The sequence below is a fragment of the Nannospalax galili genome, unplaced genomic scaffold, assembly GCF_000622305.1.
Source record: "Nannospalax galili isolate Female #2095 unplaced genomic scaffold, S.galili_v1.0 scaffold1059, whole genome shotgun sequence".
Taxonomy (NCBI): domain Eukaryota; kingdom Metazoa; phylum Chordata; class Mammalia; order Rodentia; family Spalacidae; genus Nannospalax; species Nannospalax galili.
Window position 1 is genome coordinate 113,891 of NW_008342405.1, and position 22,136 is coordinate 136,026.

The window sequence follows — 22,136 nt, forward strand, 5'->3', positions numbered from 1 at the left end:
TTAGAGATGCATGCACCAACATCTCAGTGTTAGTAGCAATAACAATGAATCTTTCTGCAAGGAACAATATATCCTAAAAGGAAATGGAGATCTTTTTAAAGGTTAAAAAACTCATTCAATTTTATGTCTTACAGGGCTTATCCTGAGTTCAATATTGTATAACTGTATTAACTCAACTGTGAACCTAGAAACTTGCACCCACTTGTGAAAGAGATGTACTCTTGCTCTGGAGTGTGTTACTGAATATGTTAAATCCATAGTGAAATGCTTCTTCTAATCATGTAGTTATTAAAAATTTTAAAAAAAAAGGTTCGTTATTCGGAACACAGTGCCTCCATATGGGACATTTCTGAAGAGAGTGTCTTCGATGCTTACGTGCTTCCCAAGCTGTATGTCAAGCTGCATTACTGCGTGAGCTGTGCCATTCATAGCAAGGTGGTCCGGAATTGATCCCGCAAAGCCCAGAAAGACTGAACACCTCCACCATAATTTAGACCTGCTGGTGCTGCCCCACGACCTCCACCAAAACCCATGTAAAGGCCTGGCTTTATGAGGACAGAAGAAAAACCATCTTCCAGGAAAAGAAAATAAAATTGAAATTTTACTTTAAAAAAGAGAAAAAAACAAAAAACAAAACCATACACTACTAAATTTGAAAACCTAAAAGGACAGGTATCTAAAAGCATGGGGAACCACCAAAACTAAACCAAGAAGAGATCAACACTTTAAACAGACCCCTAACACATAAGGAAACTGAAACAGTAATATAAAACCACCCGACTACAAAAAGCCCAGAACCAGATGGATTTACAGCAGAATTCTACCAGACATTTAAAGATCTACATCCAATGCTACTTAGTCAAAAAGATAGAAATGGAGGGAGAACTTCCAAATTTCTTCTATGATGCCAGCGGCACTCTAATACCAAAGCCAGGTAAAGCTACAACAACAACAACAACAAAAGCCAAAAAGTAGCTACAGACCCATATCCTTAATGAACATAGATGCAAAAATTCTCAACAAAATACTTGCAAACCACATACAGACACACATCAAGAAGTTCATCCACCATGATCAAGTTAGCTTTATCCCAGAGATGCAGGGATGGTTCAATAAACATCATATATCATATAAATGAACTCAAAGACAGGAACCACATGGTCATCTCAATAGATGCAGAGAAAGCCTTTGACAAAATTCAACATGCATTTATGTTCAAAGTCCTAGAGGGAAATGGACTGGAGGGAACATACCTCAACATAATTAAAGCCATATATAACAAACCCACAGCCAACATCATTCTAAATGGAGAAAAACTGGAAGCATTCCCATTGAAATCAGGAACCAGACAAGGCTGTCCACTATCCCCACTTCTCTTTAACATAGTGCTTGAAATTCTTGCAAGAGCAATAAGACAAGAGAAGGAAATTAAAGGAGTAATAATAAAATTATCTCTTTTTGCAGACAATATATTATATCTAAGAGATGCCAAAAATTCCACCAGAAAACTCCTAGAAATTATTAACACGTTCAGTAAAGTGGCAGGTTACAAAATTCATCCACAAAAGTCTGTAGCCTTTCTATATATCAATAACAAGTAATCAGAGAAAGAGTACATGGAAATACTCCCGCTCACAATAGCTGCAAAAAAAAAATAAAATATCGTGGAATAAACCTGACAAAGACATTAAAGACCTCGACAATGAGCATTTTAAATCTTTAAAGAGAGATTGAGGAAGACATAAGAAGATGGAAGGACCTCCCACGCTCATGGATTGGAAGAATTAATATTGTGAAAATGACCATCCTACTAAAAGCCATTTATAGATTCAATGCAATGCCAATCAAAATTCCAATGACATTCTTCACAGAGTTGGAAAAAAACATTCTAAGATTCAGATGGAAGCATAAAAGACCCCAGATAGCCAAAGCAACCCTGAGCACAAAAAGCGATGGAGGGGGGATTACTGTACTTACAGAGCTATAATTATTTTGTCTTTTTTTTCCCCCCCTGGAGCTGAGGACCAAACCCAGTCACTTGCACTTGCTAGGCAAGCGCTCTACCACTGAGCTAAATCCCCAACCCCTACTGAGCTATAGTTATAAAAGCAGCACGGTACTGGCACAAAAAAATAGACCCATAGATCAATGAAACAAAATTGAAGACCCAAATATGAATACATGTAATTTCAGCCACCTGATATTAGACAAAGGGGTCAAGAATAGTCACTGGAGGAAAGACAGTATGTTCAGCAAATGGTGCTGGCAAAACTGGATCTCCACCTGTAGAAGAATGAAACTAAACCCCTATCTTTCACCCTGCACAAAAGTCAATTCTAAATGGACCAAAGACCTCAATGTAAAGTCTGAAACTGAAAATGTTAGAAGAAAACATTGGGAAAAACCTACAAGACATAGGTGTAGGAAAGTATTTTCTAAACCTAACATCAACTGCTCAGGAAACAAGGTCAAGAATGAACAAATGGGACCTCATTAAACTAAAAAGCTTCTAAGGAAGCAACCAAGAAAGTGAAGAGAAAATGCACAGAATAGGAGAAAATCTTCACCACCAAAACATCTGACAGAAGTTCAACTCAAAAAACAATCAAGAAAGGAAGTAACCCAATTAAAAGATGGGCTAAGGAGTTGAACAGAGAGTTCTCAAAAGAAGAAGTAAAGATGGTTATGAAACATCTAAAAAGACATTCAACATCACTAATAATTAGGGAAATGCAAATTAAAACCACTTTAAGATTTCATCTTACCCCAGTCAGACTGGCTAAGATCAAGAGAACAAAATGATACCTAATGTTGGAGGGGATGTGGGGAAAGGGGAACACTCATCCACTGCTGGTGGGGCTGCAAACTGGTTCAACCTCCATGGAAAGCAGTGTGGAGAACTCTTAAAAAAACTTTACAAATGAACCTACCATTTGACCCAGTTATACCACTCCTTGGCATATACCCAAAGAACTCATCCTATTGCAGAGACACTTGTACATCCATGTTGGTTGCTGCTCTTTTCACAATAGCTAAAAGATGGAAGCAACCTAAGTGTCCCTCAACTGATGAGTGGATAATGAAAGTTTGGTTCATTTTTATGATGGTGTTTTACTCAGCAGTAAAGAAAGATGAAATCATGAAATTTGCAGGTAAATGGATGGAACTAGAAACTGTTATACTAACTGAAGTAACACAAACTCAGAAAAACAAATGATATATGTTCTCCCTCATATGTGGATCCCAGCACCAAATCATGGTAAGTGAGTATGTATCCAGACATAACTACAGGAACCAGGATAATGAAAAGGAACCAGGGAGGTAAAGGCAAAGAAAGAATCTGAAGGAGAACAGTAGAAAACAGGTGTTAATAAAGGACATATGGATAAAAATGAGGTTATTTTAACAGAAGGGGGGAGGGAAGGTTATACAGGGAACCTAGGTAATAAAGGGAAAGAAGGAGCTCAAAAAAGGTGGGACCATAGGAGAAGGGTATTATTAGGGAAGAAATGGGGAAAATGGGGGCACTTTAAATGGGGGAACCCACAGGGGAAGTGTTAGACAATGCAAGAGATAAACAATGCCTAGCTAGTTTTAAAAAATACCAGAGGGAACCATATTAATCGAACAACCTACTGAAAAATTATACATACAACTAGCTCAAGGAACATCATATATGTCTCAGCAAGGTTTATCTGAGAATGGCTGGTCTTTGGCCAATCTTTATCTACATAGTACATGGTAATTAAAAGTACCAGACTGGTGGAACTAACCTTCTTGGATGTCTAACTGCCATACTTTGAGGCCTATACTAATTTAGTTAGAGGGACTTAAAGGACAGTTTTTGCTCCTTGCCCTACTAGGTCGACTAAGCTCCAGGGGACTATGAGCATCTCTCAAAATGTCCTGTAACTGTGATGAGTCAGCTGTCCTCTTGATCAAGAAGGACATGGAGATCCCACGAGATGGACTTGAACCAGTGTCCAGTCTACAAAGAAGAGAGTCAACACAGAGGAATCATTTCCTCCATGCTTCCAAGTGAAGCCAGCCACGGTCAAACAGGACCTTTGATTTATCTTCTCATAGATGAAACTGATCTTCCTAAAACAAGGAACTCTAGATAGGCTGACTGGATTCAGAGGATGAACAAGCACTGCAGAACGGGTGGGAGCTCTGACAACACAGTGGACAGTAAAAGGGATTACAGAGTATATGGGCTGCAGTGCAGGGTGTGGGGGTGGGGAGACTACTGGAGGGTGCCATTTGGGATGTGGGTATATAGATGAATAAGATTGTTTGTGATGTTCTGTATGAAATACACACACACACAAAATCAACAAATAAAATTAGTTATATTTGAGGAAGAAGCATAAAAATTTGCTTCATGTTAATTAGTAGAGGTGAAACACATTACCATTGAAATCTACCTGATGATTTTATATCCATGCTCAGGTGCCAAGGATCTCAGAAAGTAACCGACTGTGAGTAGTAATAATCAGATAGAAAGAGATTAGAGACGCATGTGCAAACATCTAAGTGTTAGTAGCATTAAATCATGAGTTTTTCTGTATGAAACGGTATATTTTAAAATGAAATGGAAATCTCATTTAAAGGTTAAAACCTCATTCAATTTTATGTCTTATAGGGTTTATACTGAGTTCAATATTGTATAACTATATTAATTCAACTGTGAACCTAAAAATTTACAGCCAATTTTGAAAGAGCTGCATCTTTACTCTGGAACCTGCTATTGAATATGCTCATACTGTAATGAAATGCTTCTTCTAATCATGTGGTTATTAAATAAATAATTTTTCTTAAAAAGACACGGCCTAGTTGAATGGATTAAGAAACAAAATCTTTTTAAAAAATATTTTATTTATTATTTTTATTTTATGTGTGTGTATTACCTGCATGTAGGTAAGTGCACCCATGTCATGGAAGGCCTGCGAAGGACAGAAGAGGCCATCAAAATCCCTGGAACTGGAGTTACAGACAGTTGTTAGTTGTCATGTGGGTACTGGGATTTGAGCCCGGGTCTTCTGCAAGAACAGTCAGTGTTCGTAACTGCTGAGCCATCTCTCCAGTCCCCAAATCCATCTTTTTGCTGTCTACAAGAAGCCTATCTCACCTTCAAGGACAGGCACTACCTTAAGGTGAAAGGATGGAAAAGAATATTCCAAGCAAATGGCACCAAGAAACAGACAAGGGTTGTAATTCTACTATCTGACAAAACAGACTTCAAACTAAAACTAATCAAAAGAGATAAAGAAGGTCACTTCATTCTGATCAAAGGAACAAATAACCAAGAAGATATTACAATCATGAACATATATGCACCACACTCTGGTGCACCCAACTTCATAAAAGCAACTCTACAGGACTTAAAGACACAGACTAACCCCAACTGAGTAATAGTAGGGGACTTCAATACCCCACTGTCTCCATTAGACAGGACAATTGGACAGAGAATAGACACAGAGACAACTGAATTAAACTATACCATACAGCAAATGGACGTAAAAGACATCTTCCAAATATTCCACCCAAGCACCAAAGAATACACTTTTAGTCAGCACCCCATGGAACTTTCTAAAAAATTGACCACATACTGGAGCACAAAACAAACCTCAAAAAACACACACAAAAAAGTTGAAACAATTCCATGCATTCTATCAGACCTCAATGCAAGAAAGCTGAAAATCAACACCGGAAGAAACACTAGTCACTATACAAACTCATGGAGGTTAAACAACGCACTCCCAAATGATGAGTGGGTCAAAGGAGAAACTAAGAAAGAAATAAAAGAATTCCTGGAATTCAACAAAAAGGACAGTACAATCCAACAAAACCTCTGGGAAACTTTAAAAGCAGTCCTAAGAGGGAAGTTTATAGCTCTAAGCTCCTACATTAAAAAAAAATCAGAAAGAGCACAAATAAATGACTTAACATTGCAACTCAAGATTCAGGAAAGGTAAGAACAAATGAAATCCAAACAAAGCAGAAGACAAGAAATTAAAAAAAAAATTCAAAGCAGAAATTAATGAACTAAAAAGAAAGAAAACTGGCGTTGGGGATTTAGCTCAGTGGTAGAGCACTTGCCTAGCAAGCACAAGGCCCTGGGTTCGGTCCTCAGCTCCGATGGGAAAGAAGAAAGAAAGAAAGAAAGAAAGAAAGAAAGAAAGAAAGAAAGAAAGAAAGAAAGAAAGAAAGAAAGAAAGAAAGAAAGAAAGAAAGAAAGAAAGAAAGAAAGAAAGAAAGAAAGAAAGAAAGAAAGAAAGAAAGAAAGAAAGAAAGAAAGAAAGAAAGAAAGAAAGAAAGAAAGAAAGAAAGAAAGAAATAAGAGACATCACAAGAGACACCAAGAAGATCCAGAACATTATAAGGGAATACCTTAAAAATCTATACATTACTATATTTGAAAACCTAAAAGAAATGGATGGATATCTAAAATCATGGGAACCACCAAAGCTAAACCAAGAAGAGATTAACAGTTTAAACAGACCTATAACATATAAGGAAATTGAAACAGTAACACAAAGTCACCAGACTAAAAAAAAGCACAGGTCCAGATGGATTTACAGCAGAATTCTACCAGACATTTAAAGAAGATCCACAACAAATACTACTTAAACTATTCAAAAAGAGAAACAGAGGGAGAACTCCCAAATTACTTCTATGAAACCAGCATCACTATAATACCAAAACCAGGTAAAGGCACAACCAAAATAGAAAACTATAGACCCATATCCTTAATGAATATAGATGCAAAAGTTCTCAACAAAATACTTGCAAACCACATACAGATGTACATCAAAAACATCACTCACCATGACCAAGTGGGCTTTATTCCAGGGATGAAGGGATGGTTCAATAGATGCAGAAAAGGCTTCTGACAAAATTCAGTATGCATTCATGATAAAAGTACTAAAGAGAATCGGACTGGAGGGAACATACCTCAAAGGAACAAGGATCAAAGGAACAGTAACCAAGAAGATACATAATTAAAGCTATATACAGCAAACCCACAGCCAACATCATTCTAAATGGAGAAAAAGTGGAAGCACTCCCATTAAATCAAGAATCAGACAAGTATATCCACTATCTCCACCCCTTTTCAATATAGTGCTTGAAACTCTTGCTATAGCAATAAGACAAGAGAAGGAAACTAAAGGAGTACTAATTGGAAAAAAAGAGGTAAAATTATCCCTTTTTGAAGATGATATAATACTATACCTAAGAGATCCAAAAAGTTCCACCATAAAACTGATTAACACTTTCAGGAAAGTGGCAGGTTACAAAATTAATCTACAAAAACCAGTAGCCATTCTTTAATCCAATAATAAGCAAATGGAGAAAGAATACGGGGAAATGCTCCCATTCAAAATAGCTGCAACATATATCTTGGAATAAACCTGACAAAAGACATCAAAGATCTCTACAATGGAAATTTTAAATCTTTAAAGAAAGAGATCGAGGAAGACAGCAGAAGATGGAAGGACCTCCCATGCTCATGGGTTGGAAGAATTAATACTGTGAAAATGACCATCCTACCAAAAGTAATATATACATTTAATGCAACCTTAATCAAAATCCCTATGACATACTTCATAAATTAGAAAAAAACATCCTTGGGGGCTAGAGAGATGGTTCAGTGTTTAAGAACACTGGCTGTTCTTGCAGAAGACCCGGGTTTGAATCCCAGCACTCACATGGCAGCTAACAACTCTCTGTAACTCCAGTCCCAGAGGATCTGACAGCCTCTTCTGACTTCCGTGGGATTTCACGATATGGGTGCACTTAACCTACATGGAGGCAATACACGCACACGCACAAAATAAAAATAATAAAATTTTTAAAAAAGAAAAACCCATGCTTAAATTCATATGGAAGCACAAAAGACCCTGGAAAGCCAAAGCAACCCTGAGCACAAAGAGCTGGGGGGGGATTACTGGGGGGATTACTAGGGGGGATTACTATACCAGATCTCAAAGTATACTACAGAGCTATAGTCATGAAAACAGCATCGCACTAAAATAGACACACGGATCAATCGAAAATCACTGAAGACTCAAACCAGAGTACACGCAATTTCAGCCACCTTATATTTGACAAAGGTGCCAAGAACACACAATGGAGGAAAGACAGCATCTTCAACAAATGGTGCTGGTAAGACTGGATCTTCACCTATAGAAGAATGAAACTAGACCCTTATCTTTCACCTTGCACAAAAGTAAATTCTGAATGGATCAAAGACCTCAATGTGAAACTGGAAACCTTGAAACTATTAGAAGAAAATATCGGTAGTAACCTACAAGATATAGGTGTAGGAAAGGATTTCTAAATAGGACAGCAGTTGCTCAGGAATTAAGGCCAACAATCAACAAATGGGATGTAATTAAAATAAAAAGCTTCTGTACAGCAAAAGAAACAATCAAGAAAATGAAGAGAAAACCCAGAGTGGGAAAAAAATCTTCACCAGTGACACATCTGACAGAGGATTAATATCCAGAATATATAAAGAACTCCAAAAAGAAAGAAGAATGCAAATGACCCAATTAAAAGATGGGCTAAAGATCTAAATAGACAGTTGTCAAAAGAAGAAATAAAGATGGCTAAGAAACATCTCAAAAAGCGTTCAAAATCAAAAAGTGTTAGTAATTAGGGAAATGCAAATTAAAGCCACCTTAAGGTTTCACCTTACCCCAGTCAGAATGGCTAGGATCAAGAGAACAAATGATACCAAGGATGTAGAGAAAAGGAAACACTCACTCACTGCTGGTGGGACTGGAAATTCATGCAACCCCTATGGAAAACAGTGTGGAGAACTCATAAAAAACTAAAAATGACGGGGCTGGAGAGATGGCTCAGCGCTTAAGAGCTCTGACTGCTCTTGCAGAGAACCCAGTTTCGATTCCCAGCACCCACTTGGTGGCTACAAACTGTCCTTAACTCCAGTTCCAGGGAAATCCAAAACCTTCTTCTGACCTCCACAGCACTGCACAACATGGGTGCACTCACATACATGCAGGCAATACACTCATACACATAAAATAAAAATAATGAAAAAAAAAACTAAAAATGAATTTACCACATGACCGAGTTATACCACTCCTTAGCATATACCCGAAGGACTCATACTATTGTAGATACACTTGTACAACCATGTTTGTTGCTGCTCTTTTTACAATAGCTAAGAGACGGAAGCAACGTAAATGCCCCTCAACTGATGAGGGGTTAACAAAAATATGGTACATTTACACAATGGAGTTCTATTCAGCAGTAAAAGAAGATGAAATAATGAAATTTAGAGGTAAATAGATGGATCTAGAAACTGTTATGCTGAAGACACTGCATGATGTGAGCATGGGAGAGGAAGAAATCAACCTTGGACTAAGCTGGAAACTCCTTGCCACTGTATAGGTGGCTTTCATGGTGCCAAAAGGAAATACGCAGATCACTGGGGGAGAATCATCCCCTATAATTCTCCTCAACAACAGATCCTGAGTGTTGCACTATGAACATACCAAACAAGAGGTTCCTGCTGGTGCAATAGTAGAGCATTATTCTATGTACAACCAACAAATTTTCAATTGGATGTAATACCCACTCCTAGGGGTGGAACACACATCTGGTACCTGGCCAACCCCCTGTGTCAGGGGAGAATATAGGCCCCAGTGGGAAGTCACTGCAATTGCTTTGTTAGACGGAAATGATGCACCTGCTAAAATACTAACCAAGGAGTGGTGTTTACACCCATAGGTTAAGTTATTATAGCAGCTACTGTTTAGATGTTCTTGTTTCTTTCTGTATGTGTTTTCATAGTAGATGGAATCCCACTCAAACTGGCCAACAACCCATGGAAAAACAGATGACGCAGAGACCCAAAGTTCAGTGCCTTGCCACAGCAGAAGGGAGATCATCCCCCACCTACCACTCCCTCCAAGACTCAGGGATTTTCGTGGAAGAGGCTGGAGGAAAGAATGTAAGAGCCAGAGGAAGCGGTGGAGAGTTAACTGGAAATGTCCACTATGCCAGCAAGCTATAGTCACACCTCCTTCCCATGCTCATCAAGGAGTCCAGGAGGGTGTCAGTTACTCCTCCCACCCAATCAGGCGACATTAGCTGCATGTAGGTCAAAGGATATATAAAGTGAGAACACGAAGAGGGACCTCTCTCACCATTTTGTGTGGCTATCAGGAGGTCACAGGATCTGTATTTGTGTGGATTTTACGGCATAGCCGTACATGTGGGGCACCACTCTTCTGTAAATAAACCCCTACCCTATGCTCTGTTAAAAAAAATTAAAATTAAAAAAAAACCTATTTCAGTCTAACCATGGAATGTTCTATCACAAAACCAGATGTATTTCTAAAAAAAAATAATTCTTTGATGGCACCTTTTCCCAATATACAGTTCCTAATTTCTTGTCAATTCTTCACAACATCTTCAAAAATATCATTTTCTTACTTTTCCTAGTACAAGTTAAATTATTTTTATTGGGAAATCCCAAAAGAAAATTTGAAAGCCTAAGGAATACTAATATAATGTAAATGCAGGCACTGCAGTATTTAAATAGCTTTAAGGTTTATAGGACTCTGAATTTTATTTTATTTATTTTTTAAAGGGAAAAGTAGAAATCAGTATTAATAGCAGCAAAATGAGAAAAATTTACATCTGCAGGCTATTTAACTTCTCAATCTTTAAAGCCCACTATTACAAATATGTACAGTGGCTACTCTGAATCTTTACTGGCAAATGTTTCTGAGGGGGGCCACAGTGCTGGGGTTGGAACTCAGCTTCTTGTGCACCGAGGCAAGAACTCTACCACTGAGCTATGACCACAGTCTTTTGAACATCCTTTATTGGATTAAGCTTCTCTGGAGAGATGATTTCCAAAGAGCTCTGGTAGTCAGGACCAGGCATTTCTGAGCAATACAATTAAATGTAGCACATTCATCAGATTATCCAAAGGACTTCAGACTTGCTCTCTATCTTCACAATCTCCCCGTTCCTGGTTCCACCTATGTTATCCCTCACTTCAATTGCCCTCTTCCCCAACCCCCAATCTCTTATCATTCAGATATAACTACAACAAACCTGACAAATATCAAAAAAAAAAGAAGATGCAAGACAGTAACACACTTAGCTTTCCAGTTACCTGTTGTGCAAGACTGCGGAATGACCAAATCTGTTGACATCATGGTGAAGATCAGGTCTGGGAAGCACTGACCATCGGTCGCAAGCTATGATCAAGAAAAAAACATTTCAAAGTAGACTTGTCATTCACCATAAACAGGAACTGACATGGTCTTTAGGAGGAAGAATGCAATGAACACAGCCTTATAAAACATGCTTTTCAACTTTCTTGGTGGCACTATTATGTTTAGGGTAAAAGGCAGCAGCAGCAAAGAACCAGGACATGAAATGCGGGCAAACTGAATAGTAATGCTCATCAGTGAATGCGTCCAATACCCATGACACCCCCTAATGCCTGTTATTTTCATACTGCTTAACCGTTTTACCTAACAGAAAGTCTGGTTCACCCTTTAATTTTTCTTTTTCTTGTAGTGCTAGGGATCAAACCTAGAACTCAAAACCAGCCTCAATTACAACTACATAATAAAACTGAAGCTTCCAATAGAGTGAGACTTTGTCTCAAAAATAAATAAATAAAAGGCAATTTTCAAAGATTCATTTTTCTTTTTCTTTTCTTTCTTTTTTTTTTTTTTTTTTTTTGGTCTTTTTGAAACAGGGTCTCCCTGTAGCCCTAGCTGTCCTGGAACTCACTATGTAGACCAGGCTGGCCTCGAACACACAGAGATCCGCCTGCCTCTGCCGGTATTAAAGGTGTGCGCCACCAAGCCCGGCAGATTTATTTATTTTTCATTAGTTATTTCATTAAGCTTTTGGAATCCTTTGTCAAATCATGAATAACCACTAAACCTGTACTATTTAGTACCACTTTAGTGTTAAATTTTAATTTTAAAATTTTGTCTTATTTTCTTAGAAGATGAGGGAGGTCTGTTTGTTGTTTTCTAAGATGTGGGTCTGCAGAACGCACCACTGCCCACCTGTGCTCATCTTTCTTAACTTCCTTATTGCATACTGAAGTTTTAAAAAGGAAGATGCTTTGATCCTGATAAATGCTTTAGTAAACTCTTCCTTTGTGGGTGGAACTCAGCACGTGAATGACTTTGTAGAGGCATTATCACCCAGGCAGTCAGATTCATACTGCACCTCTTCATACAGCTCAGGAGCTATACCAGCATAGCTCCTATCACAATGAACTGTTCATCAACTTTGGGCTGCAAGTCTTCCTGTAGAGCTATGGTAGGTCCTTCTGAATCCCTCCACAGATGGTTTCAGATTCCTCCTTCTCTTTCACTTTAGAAGCCACAGGAGTACTCTAATATGTGACAGAGTGTCAGAGAGGCTTACAGCTTATCACCTTGATAAAGTCTGCCCTTGTGAAGATTCAGAGGGCCCTGCTCGTTGATTTCGTAAAAACAGCCTATATCATATACCTCATCATCTTCAGCATCCCCTTCCACTTTACCATCTTCTAAATCCTCAGGATGCAAGGTGTCCAACCTAGCACTTCTGTTCAACATACAGATCACCTTCTCATGCAGAGAGATGGCAAAGGCTTCTGATTCCTTGTATACTTTAGGCTACAAAGCAGAACTAGAAAGCACATGCCCTGTTGGGTGCTGCTTCTTGGTTACCCTGGAATCAAACTGGGGTGCTTTATCAACTTTACTGCCCTGGGCCAGTTGGGTGGGTAAGAAGCAATGGCTCCCTGGGAAAGCTGGCTCACTGAGGTTCTTCTGAGCTACCAATGGCAGCCTTGGTTCTTCACCTGCTGTACTAGATGGCAGCTGCCTTAGCAGCAGGAACTGGCACACATCTATAAACTTGTACATTTCTGGCCTCACATTATTCTGAATTTTAACCAACTGAATTTCAGGTATCATTTTCTCTGTAGGTGGTAGAAAATGGGGAACAGCCCCATATCTATTCCTTTCTTTACCCAAGTTGATCATCACACTAGCACTTGACTTCATGGTGTCTTTGGCGCCTATAACTTCATTATACTGCTCTCTCAGAAGTCTAGCTCTAGGTTCATCTATGTCATGGCTACCCTTTAAAAGGTTAAACAGTACATATCTACCTTCATATTCTAGAGCACGGAATACACTTCCCCTATCTCTGAGGTGCCAAAGCCAACAGGTGTGTCATTAAACAGACTGTAATTAGGAGATCTCATTCCTTGGATCTGCATTACCTGAGCCAAAATGAAGTCTCCCCACCCCTGCCCTGCCCCATCAACTCTCCTGGGAATGTTTTCAAGTTTCATAGCAGGAGCAAGGACAGCTGTACTACCATATGAGGTCTAGTAGACAGTTTATGAGGGGAAGTCTTGCTCTGTGCATGTATTTTCAACCTGTCCAAGAGTTTGAGTTGCTTTCATTTCCTATTTATAAAGCCATCACTAGGATGGAATTGTGCAGGTGGATGGGATATTAGACATGCAAGCCAGAGGCCATGTGTGACAGGCAAGGGAGACTGCTACACTACAAACAAGGAATGCATATTTTCTGCCCAAGAACATGGAAAAGGTGAACTTCCATTGGTGAAAACTACTTCTGGAAAGCCAGGATTATAGAGTCCATTCTGGAACTGGGGGCCTGGTGGTGCCTGCCCTGTGTAGGTTGGTCTGACACTGCTGGGGAAATATCTGTCCATCTCTAAAGATGAATTTATTTTCCAGTCAAGCTGGGAACAGGAATGAGGAGACCATGAATGCCTTTTCTATTTACTTATTTTTAAGGGTATGAGTATTTTGTCTGCATGTACGTAAGTGCACCACATGAAATGTCCTCAAAGGCCAGAAGAGGGCATTGGTTCCCTGGAACTGGAGTTAGCCACCATGTGAGTGCTGCCAACCAAACTCTGGTCTTCTGCAAGAGCAGCCAGTGCTTGTAACTGCTAAGCCAGCTATCTAGTCCCTAAAAGGCAATTTTATATCTTACAAAGTTTGTTAGCAAAACATGTGGGTTCCACAGTTTTTTTCTATTCTCTATACCGAGTTACTTAAACTTAGTGACAATGGAAAATTTTTTTTAAAAATTAATTAAACTTCAATTTTTAAGTCCTTTCCTAGCTCTCCTGGATCTACTCATTTTTCCTTTGTCATGGCTCATGCTACTATTCTCTTCTGGACCTCACATGAGCAGGTGCTGCAATATCCTCCCATGCTTACTGTCTCTCTCTTATACACCAAATGCAAGTTCTTCCACTCCATCCAGACCTTTACACAACTTCAACAACAGTAGCCTTCACACCTTGTAATAGCCTTACTATCTTCTTCATAGGGAGAACAGGAGACCACCCTGCCTCCCTTCCATAAAACCATAGTATAGCAGGATCCCCACCTCTTATTGAACCCCCAAAGAACCATTCCCTAATTCATCAGTTTTGGGGGGAGAGGGAGTTGACATTTTTGAGACTGGGTCTCCCTGTAGCCCCAGCTGGCCTGGAACTCACTATGGAGACCAGGCTGGCCTTAAGCTCACAGAGATCCACCTGCCTCTGCCTCCTGAGTGCTGGGATTAAAGGCGTGGGCCACCACTCCTGGGGTCTAATTCATCAGTTCATACCCTCTATCCTTCAGCTTTTATGTCAGCCTAAAGCTACTCTTTCCATCTTCCCTATACACTGTCCTGTTTTGGCTTTTTGTTGTTTGTTTTAGTTTTTGTTTTTTGAGACAGTCTCACACCTAGCTTAGGCTGTACTGGAGCTCACTATACGACCCCAGGCTGACCAAAAACTCTCAACAATTCTCCTGTCTAAGCCTCTCTGATCCCGGGATTACAGGTATAAGATGCCATGGTGATTCCCTTCTCTTTCTTTAACTTCTAGATCCATCTCCCCTGAGTCACTAAAATTAGCCATTTTCCCTTTACAGATAAACTTTAATAAATGGTGTATACATCTCACCCTATGTCATTTCTCGGCTTCCTGTAACCTGAAATCCTATTCTATTATTAGAGCACATTAAGAGATTTCTTTGCTGCTAAATCTGAAGGATTCGCTAGTTCTTATTTTTAAGTACTTTTCTAGTCATTAACTCGCTCTTCCAGGCCACCAAGCTCACCTGGTTTTCTCTTGCTTCTCTGACATATTTTCAGTTTCCATTCTTGTTCTGACCTCTCTGCATCTGTTCTGATTCTTGTTTGCTGATTCTTGTTTGTTCTTTATATTCACTACAGCAGTTTATTTCTCCTACTACGTCCTACGAGTCCTTAGTTCTGACCCAAACACATCTCCAGGTGGACATTTCCCACATTTTCTTCAGCCTCTTCCTCCAAGAGCCTGTTTCTCATTATTTTTTTAAAGACATGGTCTCACTACTACGTAGTCTAGACAAACCTTGATCTTGTCATCCTCCAGCCTCTACCTCCTAGGTGCTGGGATTGCAGCCGCATACAGTCATATCTGTTTATATTTCTCTTCTACTTCCAGCTTTGGAAGTGGCAACCATTTACTGTGGCCCACACCAGGTACCTGTCAGTTCCCCGAAGTCATCAATGCCACTTCTACTGCTTTAGTTTAAACCTCACTAGGACTGCTGTGACAGCCATCTCAATGTGCCCTTTCCAAATCACTTAACACAATGCCACCAAAGAGCTTTTCCTAAGTCAGGCATAGTCACTTATGCCTGTAATCCTAGCACAGAGAGGGCAGAAACTAGTTTAACAGCCACTTATGCCTCTAACTTTGTGGGATCAACTTTTATTAATGGACATAATAATCTAAAGTAATGACTTTTAATTAACCCCAGAAAAATCATGCGCTTTTGTGTCTTGTGACCTTGGCACCGCCTTTCATCTCCTTTCCTAGGCAACCTCAATTTGGAGAAAATGGATGTAGTTTAATGGAGAAGTAATGTTTTTTCAATAAATGTGTAACCATACTCATATAAATACAAATACTACCATTTGAACTTCTTTCAAGTAGTACAATTATTTTAACATAAAATAAAGTATTTTATATTTTAAATGCTGCTTATAGGCAAAGAAAATATCTCCGAAGCTAAAATGTCTTTGGGAAACTTACCAATGTCATAAGCCATGAAATCTGAAGAGAAGCATTTAGCACCATGGCTCATTGACGTGTCATTGTGTGTATTTCCTCCAAACACCAACATGGTTCCACTCACTATCACAGCTGTATGCAAGTAACGGAAAAATCGGCTGTCCTTAAGAATGGTCCTTTTGAGTTTTTTTAAAAATAATAAATACAAGGTTAGTTTTCAAAGAATACTTATCTGCCATAGTCATTTTATAACTTCAGACTCAAATGTGAAAATATTTTATTTTTCCCTATCCATTAGTCACTTCCATTAAAAAATCTTAAAAATCTATAAGAATTTTGGCAAAATATATAAAGAACGTTAAAAATGTTCATACCCTATGGCCCTATTTCCCAATTTCTGAGCAAAAAATATGTGAAATAGAGACAAAAACTTACACTCAATGCCAAATTAGTAAGGCAAAAGCTAGAAACTCAAAGGTAAAAGAAATCACTGCTTTATAATTATTTCACAACTCAAATTGTTTTATATTTGCTTAAAAAAATAGAATACACTTCTATAGGCTGAGCTATTGTTGAGAGTGAGGAAAGCTATCACTTAGGTATGAGAACCTGCTTGACAGCTTAACAGAATGAAACTGGTAAATACCCCCACAATGACATTTTAGTCACCAAGACAAAAGTTAGACAAGCAGTATATATTGACTAAAGGTCTAGCCTGTGGTATACAAAGCTGTGGGTCCCCAACACCAAAAAGGAAAAAAAGAAAGGTTATATTTCAAATAATATGTAAGATCAGTATGTATTTTATCTCCTCAGAGGAGATAAAATTTTACAGTAGAGTTCAGTGGATGAATTTTTAGCATTTTCTAAGTATCCCAACTACAGAAAAGCTAACAGAAAGCAATAATATTAACACTAGGTTAGCTTTATCACCCTGTGTTTATTTCCTAACTTCTCCATATACAATGCTAAACAGAAAACAAAATCATAGTACACTATTTTTCCACTAACTCCTCCACAGAATGTACAAGCTGAAGCGAAAGTTCCAGAAAAAGCACCTACCACATCTGGACATCCACATCATATCTGTAGAGGTCATCTGCAAGCCGGTATTTATTGGCACTGAAGGCTTTGTAGCCACCATGAACATACAGGGCCTTGGTCTTGTGATCATAAACGCTGCTGTGGCCATAGCCCCCTTGCACAAGAGCACCCTGAGTGTGTAATATACTCCACGTGTTCTTATCTGGAAATGAAAAAAAAACAAAATAAAGTCAAATGTTGCAAGCCCCCCTCCTCTAATATTTAAAATCTAAATAGTTTTGAGAAAAGAAGGGAGTTCAAAATATAAGAAGGTCATCTAATTAGGCCTGGGTAATATGTGGCTGCAATCCCAGCTACTAGGAGGATCACATGCTCAAGGACTAACAGGGCAACTTAGCAAGAGTCTGTTTCAAAAGGAAAACACAGTTTTCGGGACATACCTTCGCAGAGTGTTGGCCTAGTTTGTGCAAGTACTTGGGTTCAGTACTAATTAAAAAAATCAGATGACCATCTAAAACCTACAACAAAGTCATGTGGCCCCAAACCAATCTGTAAAATAGTCTAATGTTCTAACATGTTGTATAGGAAAAGAATTTCATGACACAAGATTCAGGTTCTGGGAATGGGAGAAAATGAGGGAGGTGGGGAAAGGTTAATCAAAATGAAGTATGCACTGTACTAGATAGCTTCAGTTGTCAACTTGACACACCTGAGTAGAGGGAACCTAACTGAGGATTACCTCCATTGGATTGGCCTGTGGCCGTGTCTGTGGAGACTCTTCTTGATGTTGAGTGATGTGCTCAGCCCATTGTGGGTGGTATCACCCTGAGTTGAATAAGAAAGCAGACTGGGCAGATTGGTACAGGCCAGAGGAGCAAGTCAGTAAGCAGCATACCTCCATGGTCTGTGCTCCAGATTCCTGCCCTGAGTTCCTGCCTTGGTTTCCCTTGATGATGGACTGTAAGCGGTAAGTCAAACCCTTTCCTCCATAAGTGTTGATCAGTGTTTTTAATCACAGCAATAGAGTAGCAAACTAAGACACTAAAGTAAAACAAATAATTACAGGGGATAGTAGGACACATGTGATATGAAGGCGGGGGCTAATACTGGGAGCTCAAAGTTTAAGCAGGGGTAGTGGGTAGGGGTGGGGGAAAAAGAAGGATAAGGGTGGGTTAACAAAAGCTAAGGATACATAAAGAAGCCTTATGAAACCCACTAGTGTAAACTATTGTCTTTTTGAGACAGTGTCTCCCTGCAGCCCCAGCTGGCCTGAAACTCATGATGTAGACCAGGCTAGCCTTGCGCTCAGAGATCCACCTGCTTCTTCCTCCCAAGTGCTGGGATTAAAGGCATGTGCCATCATGCCTGGCATTTGTAAACTAAATATTAAAATTTTATATTAAAAAGAAAAAGGAATTTGAACAGAGGTACACCATATGGGTGAACAGCACTACTACCAGAAGAAATGGGTTATTAAATGAAAATCCCAGTGCCAGGCATGGATTATCTCTCTATAAGCTATTGGTCGAGGAGGCCCCAGAAGCACCCAAAGTAATTCAGCCTATAGCCATTGTTCTTGGTTGCCCACTATAACTAGACGGTAAGATCTTATTGCTGAAGACACCACACAATTTGGTTGCAGGATACAGAGAAATCAATCTTGAACTGTCCAGGAAACTCCCTCCCTCTTGGCTAGCTGTAACAGTGCTAGAAGGTGCTATGCGGACTGCTGAGGGAGAAAAGAAATCCATGGTCTTAACCAATGCTGGACTTTACATGACCCAGTACTGACCTGCCAGGCAAGATATACCCACTGGTACAATATCTGGGTAACCAACTGCTCTCTTGATTGGATTTAAGGACTGCTCCAGAGGAGGGAATTTATGCCTTAGTCATAAACACATGTCTAGGGAAGTCATAGGCCCTTGTAGTGAAGCTATTACTGTTTTGTTATATGGTCAAGTTGTCAAACTACCTTCTATATATTTATGTTTATATACATAGGTTTGTGCTGCTCCCACCTTGGTCACAGAAGCGTCTTACTGCAGTGGGTAGTGATTAATACAATGGCTCACAACCGTTCTAAGTGCAGAGAATAACTGACAGTGAGTGCACAGCCATAGGGGAGACATATGTGTCTCCCAGACTCAAGGCTTAGTAGGGTATATTACTGAAAAGAGAGGCAGAAAGAGTCTAAGCGTTGGAGGATGAGGAGGACAGTTGTGAAATGCTGTCTTCTGGACATGACACGGCTGTTTCACACATGAGTTCACAGCAGCTGTGGTTACCTGCATAAGATCAAGCCAGTCAAAAATTCCAGTATAAAGGAGAAAGGCCCCACCCAGAGCTGAGGAGCTATTGGAAGTTGATGGCTGCTGGGACAGGGAGAGTCACTTTTGTTTGGGAGGTGGCCACTGGTAGGTTGCCCATGCCCCAGTGGATGACCTCACACCTGTAGGAAACCAGGATGGCATGCCCTAGGGCAAGATGAGCCTAAAACTTTTAAAGTCCAGGCTATATTCTCTGCTGAAGGACAGGGCACTGAAAACAGCGACCCTCAAATCCCTATTTGCAGAACACTGCAGGGCTAGCAGGAGAAAAGTGGCCAGGTCAAAAGTTTAAGCTCCTTGCTCTGAGGGAAAGCATCTTGGTCAACAGCACTTAGCCAACCTCCTTGTCCTGAACCAATAACTCTCAGCTATCATTAGCTAAAAGATTAGGCCAGGTTAAAGGTTTACTCCTGGGCTAAAAGCTAAAAGTTTACTATGCTTTTAGCCCTACAAAAGAAAACATTGTGGCCAATAAATTACCAGATGGGCACTGGTAACCTTGTGTAAAAGTTCAAGCATCCTGGGGCTGGAGAAATGGCTCAGCGGTTAAGAACACTAGTTGTTCTTGCAGAATATCCAGGTTTGAATCCCGGCACCCACATGGCAGCTAACAACTGTCCATAACTCCAGTCCCAGGGGCTCCGACAGCCTCTTCTGTCCTCTGCGGGCATTGCACGACATGGGTGCACTTACCTACACACAGGCAACACACACAAATACATAATATAAAAATATACATTAAAAAAATTAAAAAATTAAAAGAAAAAGTTGAAGCATCCTGCTTTACAAACAGCCCCTAGCTGGCACCAACTAAAAGCAGTATATCCTGTTTCTTTGTACCCTAAATCTTTGTATGTAACTGCCAAACACCACGTGACTGCCAGTTCCTTGTAATGTATAAAAACCTTCTGAATTTTTTAATAAACAGCTTGCTGTAAAGAAACACTAGCCCCAGAGTCAGAACTCTGCACTGATCAGTATCATTGACACAGGGCAAGGCTTCCCCAGTAAGCAAAGTAGACTTGGGTCTTTACATACACCTACATGCATAGGACAGCACTAACTGGACTCAATGTGTTTCTCTCTCTCTCTCTCTCTCTCTCTCTCTCTCTCTGTAAAGAAACACTAGCCCCAGAGTTAGAACTCTGCACTGATCAGTATCACTGACACAGGGCAAGGCTTCCCCACTAAGCAAAGCAGACTTGGGTCTTTACATACACCTACGTGCATATGGACAGCACTAACTGGACTCAATGTGTTTCTCTGTCTCTGTCTGTCTGTCTGTCTCTCTCTCTCTCTCTCTCTCACTCTCTCTCTCTCTCTCACACACACACACACACACACACACACCCCACACTCAAGGACATGATTCTGAGAAGGAGATGTGTTAGGCAGGGGCCTGAGGGGAGGTGGAGTGAGGAATGGAGTGTGGCTATGAACTAATGAACTAGATAAAATGCATACAAGTGGGGCTAGAGGGCTGGCTCAGTGGTTAAGAGCACTGACTGCTCGTGCAGAGGACCCAGGTTCGATTCCCAGCACCCACACAGTAGCTAACAACTGTCCATAACTCCAGTTCCAGATGTGTTAGGCAGGGGCCTGAGGGGAGGTGGAGTGAGGAATGGAGTGTGGCTATGAACTAATGAACTAGATAAAATGCATACAAGTGGGGCTAGAGGGCTGGCTCAGTGGTTAAGAGCACTGACTGCTCGTGCAGAGGACCCAGGTTCGATTCCCAGCACCCACACAGTAGCTAACAACTGTCCATAACTCCAGTTCCAGGGATCCAACGCCCTCTTCTGGCCTCCACAGGCACTGCACGACACAGGTACACCTACCTACATGCAGGCAATACACATGTACACATAAAATAAAAATAATAAAATGAAAAAATGTATACAAGTATGAAAATTTCAAAGACTAAAATCTTAAAAATTCTGATTCCCCAGGGAACAGACATTTAGTATCTTTTAATAATACCCTGCAGTGAATCCTTATGATCTTTAAATGCACTTTAATGATCTTTAGTTGGATTTTATAGGACTACTTTACCCAAATCTCAACTATAGCTGGCACTCCTATTGTTCAATCAAAGACATAAAAAAATTTAACCACAGGAAAACCTGTATGTAAACCTAAGGGGACTTATACACAGCAGTAAACCAATCTCCAAAAGGCTATCCAAAATTATTTTTACAGAGTGCTTATTGTTTCCAACTATTTGTATTTTACCACCCAAAGCATTTAGTGCTATCTTTGGCTCCTTGAAAACTGACAGTAACAACTACTTGTTACACTAGGATATCAATAACCTGAATCTCACCAGTAATATAGTAATATTAACTGTTATTTCAAGATAAAGTGGATTAAGGTTAGTTTGAATTTTGTGAAACTGTCCTAATAATACAGGTAGTAGTGTATGTATGTATATGTAACAATGATAATCAAGGAAGAGGTCATGAAGTTGAGAGGGAATGGAAAGATAAGAGGAGTTGGAGGAGGGAGGGAAGGATGGAGGTGATATAAATGCTTATTGTCAAAAAATAGAAAAATTTAGCCAGGCGTGTAGCACGCCTGTAGTCCCAGCACTTGGGAGGCAGAGGCAGGCGGATCTCTGTGAGTTCAAGGCCAGCCTGGTCTACATAGTGAGTTCCAGGACAG

The 22,136-nt window shown here is 39.8% G+C and overlaps 1 protein-coding gene and 1 pseudogene across 1 annotated transcript in view; one reads left to right on the forward strand and one right to left on the reverse strand.

Annotated features, from left to right (window-relative positions):
- Nucleotides 1–537, forward strand: part of LOC108491108 — a 1,374-nt pseudogene extending 837 nt beyond the window's left edge.
- The window catches only part of LOC103738488 (attractin), a gene marked incomplete at its 3' end in the record, with an annotated part of 135,454 nt that overhangs the window by 111,528 nt on the left and 1,790 nt on the right, over nt 1–22,136 (reverse strand). Inside the window, 3 exon segments of the mRNA XM_029566150.1 lie at nt 11,162–11,246; nt 16,123–16,277; nt 17,164–17,347. Coding sequence (XP_029422010.1) covers nt 11,162–11,246; nt 16,123–16,277; nt 17,164–17,347 — 424 coding nt within the window.